Source organism: Coffea eugenioides, chromosome 5, assembly GCF_003713205.1.
Source record: "Coffea eugenioides isolate CCC68of chromosome 5, Ceug_1.0, whole genome shotgun sequence".
Lineage (NCBI taxonomy): Eukaryota > Viridiplantae > Streptophyta > Magnoliopsida > Gentianales > Rubiaceae > Coffea > Coffea eugenioides.
The window spans coordinates 2,428,950-2,436,133 of NC_040039.1; the positions used below are offsets into that span (position 1 = coordinate 2,428,950).

Below are 7,184 nucleotides of genomic sequence, written 5' to 3' on the forward strand. Positions count from 1 at the left end.
CTTCTCCAAGTTCGACCAAACATATCCTACACACTGCCTCTTCTTTTGGTATATCTTCTGCAGCAGCATCACATGCTGTACAGAAGAAAATAATTGTAACTAGAACCAAACTTTTTTGAGAAATTTTAGGGAAACCAAAAAGACAAAAAGAAAAGGAAAGATAGATGGAAGTAGACTAAAATTTCTTGTCTTCCTTAGTTTTGGAAAGACAGATTGCTGTCATTTCATTGTACAGTGTCATTTGAAAATCAACTCAGTCATATGAATATTCAAAATTCACTATATCATCTTTTCAGTTTTTTAAGGCAACAACATTCGTTGAGTTCACTTGACTGAACAGAGGTACAAGCGGCTTCATACATTAAAAAAAAAATATGTGATGGTAATTATTGGGTGCAGAGTCAAACAAATTAATCAAAGGGCATAGTCTTGAAACTTCATGAGACAACAGTCACGATACTAATGGAATTCATGAAGAATACCAAACAATTAGAAATATCTTGTTTCTGAATTCTTAACAAAAACGTCAGCCTATACATAGGGTTTGAATAATATTTACCTGTTTCTATCTCTGTAGCATTGTCTACTACATTATTCTCATCTGTTCTAGGCCGAGGGGTTGCTGATATTACACGAACCAAACATCCCGAGGAATCTGTCCGTCTTAGGCTTTTAACTTTAACATTTACGGGAACTGAGAATGAGCGTTGCATTTGCTGCTCAACCTCATGCTTCTGTCAGAGGTAGACTAACTTAAGCATAGAGTAACAAGCACAGAAAAAGAGTCTAGAACATGAAGTAAATAAGTAAAGAGACTTACAGGTAAATAAGTGTGGCATTTAAGTTACTTTCCTCTACTTCATAGGTACATGCATCTGTCATTGGAGTAACTGGCAAAGAATGTGTTGATGTTGTCGATGAAGAGAACAAAATTTTGTTGAGAGAAAATGACCTGGAGGTAGAAGGCCTGTTTGATGGCTTATCAGAAGGTGGAGTATCGGGAACTATGAGAACTGTTTTCTCACCATCATGGGAAAGGTTCTTTCCCTTGGAGCTTTTCTGTGGAAGAAGATTTTTCATGGATGACATAAATTTTGCTGAGCTTGGTCTAGGAGGTAACCCATTCCTCGCAGAACTTGGACTAGGAATGTCAATTCGTGCAAAACTAGACAATGTGTTTTCCAAGGACCTCACAGGTACTTGCAAAGAAGAAAGGTTTGGACGTTTTGGATGTTGCATTAAGGTGCCCTCTTGTCCTTCTTCTTTCTGAATTACAAGAACAAGCATATTTTGGAATCCTTGATATTTAAATGACAAATGAAAAATATTATCAATGCAATCAGTAAAAAATACGACCACAACTTCCTTGGAGTCAAAATATAAATGTTTGGTTAACAATTTAACTGAGAAAATTATGAACTGGTCTTAGCTTTTTTTTAAAAAAGTTTTTACGTACATGTAGCACTGACAATAACAAGCCTGGTAAATCGATCAGGTCAGACAAGTGCTAAGGGCACTGAATTTTCCTTCAAACTGTTCTACAAGATTCTGGAGTTGTAGGATTTCTCATCACCCGGCCATAAAATAAACCTCAACTAATCACACACTGGCATCAAAGTTCCATCCAAATTGTACCCTTGAAGTTATATCCATAAAGCAGAAATTTCTCCAACAATTAATTTAAATGTCAATGTGATGTCTGAAACACATACCACGAAGAGAAACAGTATCATACATTTATTTGGTGACACTAATGAATCACACTGTATTTTTTCAACTATAAGCCCGACAACCTCTATGAATGCTGTCTTATCAGCATATAAGCTTGAAACTCAAAAGATGATTCTTCTCATGATCAAGTTAGTTTCTTTTCACTTTTTTTCTTTCACATGAAACTTTCTCTGTTTCTCTTCTTCTTAGACACCTTCTTGAGATCCCCCTCTCTTCAGCAGCATTCACCCACGAAGAGAAACAGTATCATACATTTATTTGGTGACACTAATGAATCACACTGTATTTTTTCAACTATAAGCCCGACAACCTCTATGAATGCTGTCTTATCAGCATATAAGCTTGAAATTCAAAAGATGTTTCTTCTCATGATCAAGTTAGTTTCTTTTCACTTTTTTACTTTCACATGAAACTTTCTCTATTTCTCTTCTTCTCAGACACCTTCTTGAGATCCTTCTCTCTTCAGCAGCATTCACCCACTATCCTCATTTCCATTATACTACATGACAATTAGTTTATTTCTTCTGAATTGTTGAAGGAAATTGAACTTGATAAGTGACTAATTTACGTAATAATTGTATGATATTTTATATTATTTTTAGTCACTTTGGGTATATTATTGGAAGAAAATGATTCATTTTGGCTATAATTGGTATAAAATGCTTTTGTTCAATTAAATGAGGTTTTTATCACTTTTTACTTGGATTTTGTGTATTTTGACAGTTTTGACACATTTTCGTATTTCGGCTATAACTTGAGCTACGATGATCGGATTGGGATGATTCTTGAACCCATTTGAAGATAAGAGATAGATCTACAACTTTGGTGAAGACATCTAAATCCAGTTTGAAGGTTTTCCAGGTCAAAAGGCCGAAGTACAGAGTCAATTGCTATTGGTCGAAACTGGAACAAGGCATGGAGCAGGCAAGGGTATTTCAGTCATATCTAAGCCTACACAGATCCAAATGAGGTGATTATTGATGCATTAGAAAGATAACTCAAGAGGCTACAACTTTCATGTTTTAGACATGAGCTGGTTCAGCCTCTAACATCAAGAAAAGATTGGTTGAAGTTGGGCCAAAAACAGAGCAAGTGATCCACACTCGGATCCACTATTCATCCGAACCCTCGGTTGTTTCTAGGTTAGTGGAACCGAGCTCGGATCCATACGGATCCGAGGTACTGTAGCAGCTCGGATCACTGTAGCAGCCCCAGATTTACTGTAGCAATCCGGCCTGAATTTGGCCGGATTTGTGGCCGGATTGTGGTCAGAAAAGGCTGCTCTGTACGCGTAAAACTCAATTTCACCTCCACCAACTCACATGTGATGCTAGACATGTGAGAGACATTACCAGCTGTAAGGAGAAAGTGTAAAGCTTCATTCCTTGACCATTTTCATCATTAAATAGCCAAATTCATTGCAAGATTGGGAGAGAGAGAGACATACGGGAGAAGCTTGGAGTGCAGAGATGTAGCTCTTGCATTTTCTGAGTAGTAGCAGTAGGTTAGTATAGAGTAGAGTGTTATCCATTGTTGTTTATTAGCTAGATGAAGATGAAGATGGAGGATGAAGAAGGCAAGGAGATGAACTCATGTGACAAGGGTTACATTCCTTCCAAACTCTTTATCTTTTGTACTTGATTCCAAGTTTGGTTAATATACAAGTTCTGGATTTTGTGTTCAATATGTGTCTCTAAAGTTTATGCCTTGGGTTTGGTTGAACTTTCTATAATTGTTAGTGTTTATTATTTGGTTATTTGATTGCTATGATTTGAGCAAGTTATTTAGCACTTTGGCTCTTTAAATCATGATTAATCTGGTACCATTGATTGTGATTATCTAAGGTGTTGTTTCTGCAATGAAAATTGAGATTTAACACTAGTTCATGAAGTGCTAAACATAGGGAGTACACTCACGAAAGTAGAGGTGCACTTATGTGGTTTTTAGTGATTCATTTCATGTAATTTCATTGAAGAAATGAACTTGTAACTAATTTCATAACCATGAAAATAGGTATGGATTAGTTATGAGTATAGTTGATTCACTACGAAAGTAGGTTTCATATGTTTAAGGAAATTACACCATAACTAGCCTAGATGTAGTATTCAATGATCCAAATATAACACTTGCATGAGTAGTTAGGGATACCACAACCTATGGAGCTTTTATTTGTTATTTTGTATAATTTCAGTAGGTTAAATTTGTTATAATTCATTGATAGTCTAAATAATAGAGAAGCTTAAGTAATACCGGTAATTGTTCACTCTTTCCTGTGGGATCGACCCGATATATACCCTAAACTACTAGTTGATCTGTATACTTGCAATGAACGGGTGTAATTCGGTATTTTTAGCTTGCACGTATGTAAAATACCCGTCAGAACTCACATATAAGATTGAGATTGTACATTGCCAAACAAACAAGCATTCACTTTTGCTATCAAGAACTCCTTTTTTTTGGGTGTTTTCTGAGCTTCACATTTCAAACATAGCTAATCAAACAGTCCTAAGATTAACTAGAACATCATATAACCAAGACATGATTAAACACAAAAACCAATTCTTTTGGCAAAAATAAGGAGTATAATTACAGACTTGCCACATTGAAAATAGAGAAACTGCCTTTTTTTTCATCCACCAATAAAGAGCAATATATCCATACACAGTACACTCACAGATTCAGACAAGAAGAATTTCAAAGAAAAAAAAGTTGAAATTTCCTTTTACCATTTTAAAATGATGAGGCTGAGACACATCTTCATCTTGCATTGATTGAGGTTGATGAGTTGATTGATTCACCAATTCAGCAACAATCACCCCCACTTCCAGATTTCTCATCCATACTGATCAATAACTGAAATTCCCAGTTTTTTCTTTTCTCTTTTTCTTTATAAACTCAATTCACACTTTTAAGCAGTAATCCTGAAAACCCAGAAAAACCCATTTCAGTATAAACGAAACTGGTAATTCCAAAATCAATTCTCTCATCAAGCTCAAAACTTTGAGCTTGGAAAAGAATACAGAGTGATAGAAGCAGTGGGCAGCAGCAGTAGCATCAGGAAAGAGGAGAAATATGAACAGCTTGCTTTTCTTTTCCAGGAGGAAACAAGATGGGATGTCGGACTCTGCTAAGAAAGATGACAAACAAACAAAAAAATTCCAAAAAAAAAAAGCAAATTTTGTTTAGAAAGAATTTGAAGAAGTTGGGAAGAAGTTTCAGCTTTGGAAAGCAAGAAGAAGTTTTTTATCTTCTTGTTTTCATATATTTTCTTTAACGTATCATTAGCAGTCTGCAATACTAATTACAGGTAGGATTATTAGTATTTAATTAGTAATTTTAGTTAGTTTATGTCTTGCTTAATTAAAATAATCATTGTTGGTGGTATTTATTACAGATAAATTTTTCATGAAATTAGTTTTTACACAATTAACATACATTTATAATTGTTAGCGTAAAAAATAGTGTATAAAAATTTACCATTTATTAAATTTTGAGATTAATTTAATAATATGAATACTAATAATCAATTAAATATAGCAGTACCCGCCAACTAAGTCTGAAGTGTACAGCAGGAGTCTCCTGAGTTCTGACCTTTGAGATTAGAACAGATTCTATGTGCCTTCTACTAATATTTTTTTTTTATAGGGACATCCACTTGATTTGATTTCTACTTTTATTTTTATTGTTTCTTAAATTTTTTTTTTCTTGTCAAGAGAATGTACAATCCTTGTCAATGACTGTCTTTATAGCTGTTGCCCACAAAAGAAAACAAAGAACCACTGTAGTGTAGGTTGTAAGAGTTTTTAATTTTCATGAAATGTTCAATATTATCCAATTATATCTTCATACAAATCTATGTAAATTTATTTATCAAAGAAAAGGTCCATTTCACCAAAAAACCAACAAATGAGACAAGAGAATGGAGAGAATAATACATTCAGCTTGTTCTCATCTCTTATTACAAATTCAAGTTTACAGTCTTTGATTGTGAGTTTGTAAATTTCTTTATGGGAATATTCTTATGCACCAATTAAAAAAATTCTTATGCACCATTTGTTTTTTATGCATCTTATGAAGGTAAACTCAATTTAAATGGATAAGAGGTAAGAGCTATTTAGGTATGACATATACTGCCCAATTGTACATTTGGTATTGTTTCAAAAAAGTAAAACAAGTGAAAATTGTTATTGTATTTTACAAATTGTTTATACGCTAAATGGGGAGAGGGATGAGTTTGGTAGTTCAGAAGAGGGAGTGTGAGTGAGAGATTTCAGATTCGAACTTTCCTTATAATGGCACTCATTTTCCACTTTGTCCACATTTGGACCTTTTTTTTTATTTTTCTGTCATGGAGAATAAAGCATGTGGTTTTATTTATTTGTTTTGCAACATTACTTCCACTACTGCTTGGTTCTTGGAGCATATGCTTATATCCTATTTCAGAATACATGAAAGACCATAAACTCCATGAGACTTCATTTTGTTGTGGTGTGTAGCCAACGGTCAGCTGCCTCTCCAAACCTTCATTTTCACAAAATTCTTGGAATGCATTTGAGCTGTACTCCTTACTACGATCACTCCTCAACTTCTTGATATAATAGCCATTTTATTTTTCAACAAGACTTTTCAACTTCTTAAAAATTGAAAACACCTCGGATTTTTCTTTCATAAAATAGACCTAAGTCATTCTTGAAAAAGCATCAATGAAAAGGATGAAATACTTATTACCTCCATGAGAAGTTGTCTTCATGGGCCCATAAATATCCGCATGAATTAGCTCCAAATTCTTCTTGGCTCACCATGCAACTCCTTTAGGAAATGGTTGCCGGTGTTGTTTGCCAAGTGCACAACCTTCACAAACTTCATGTTTCTCCTCAATTCTTGGTAAGCCATATGTCATCCCTCTTTGTTGAAGCACATTGAGCTATGAAAATTCAAATGGCCAAACCTCTTGTGCCACAACCATGAATCTTCACTGACATTTACTTTCAAGGCTCGATTTCCACTATAATTGAATTTCATTGGAAAACTTCGGTTGGCTTTGCATTTGGATTTTCATCACAAGTTGTTTACCATCCTTTTCATCATAGATGCAACACTCATAATCATCAAAGTTAAGTGCATATTTATGCTCAAGAAGCTGTCCAAGACTGAATAGATTTTGGTTTAAATCAGGAACAAATAAAACATCACGAATGAACTTCATACCTTGCTTGGTTTGGACACCAATTGTTCCCAATCCTTGTGCTTGAACTATGACTCCATTTCCCATCTTCACTTCAGTCTTTGTAAATTCATCCAAGTCAACAAAAATGGATCTATCTCTTGTCATATGATTGCTACAACCGTTGTCAAGGTATCACATATTGTTCTCGACTTCGGTGGCCATGTGACAAGCATAGAATAAGTTTCCTTCTCCTTATTTGTCTTCTGAAAATTGTGATTGATGATTG

The 7,184-nt window shown here is 34.6% G+C and overlaps 1 protein-coding gene across 1 annotated transcript; it reads right to left on the reverse strand.

Moving 5' to 3' along the window:
• Positions 1–849: 849 nt before the first annotated feature.
• Positions 850–4,890, reverse strand: LOC113770325 (the record flags this gene model as incomplete). The annotated part of the gene is made up of 2 exons (XM_027314741.1): positions 4,458–4,890; positions 850–1,266 (listed from the first exon to the last, which is right to left on the reverse strand). Coding segments are annotated over exons 1-2 (528 nt in total), but the record flags the coding sequence as incomplete, so codon positions are not given.
• Between the last annotated feature and the right edge of the window lie 2,294 nt (positions 4,891–7,184).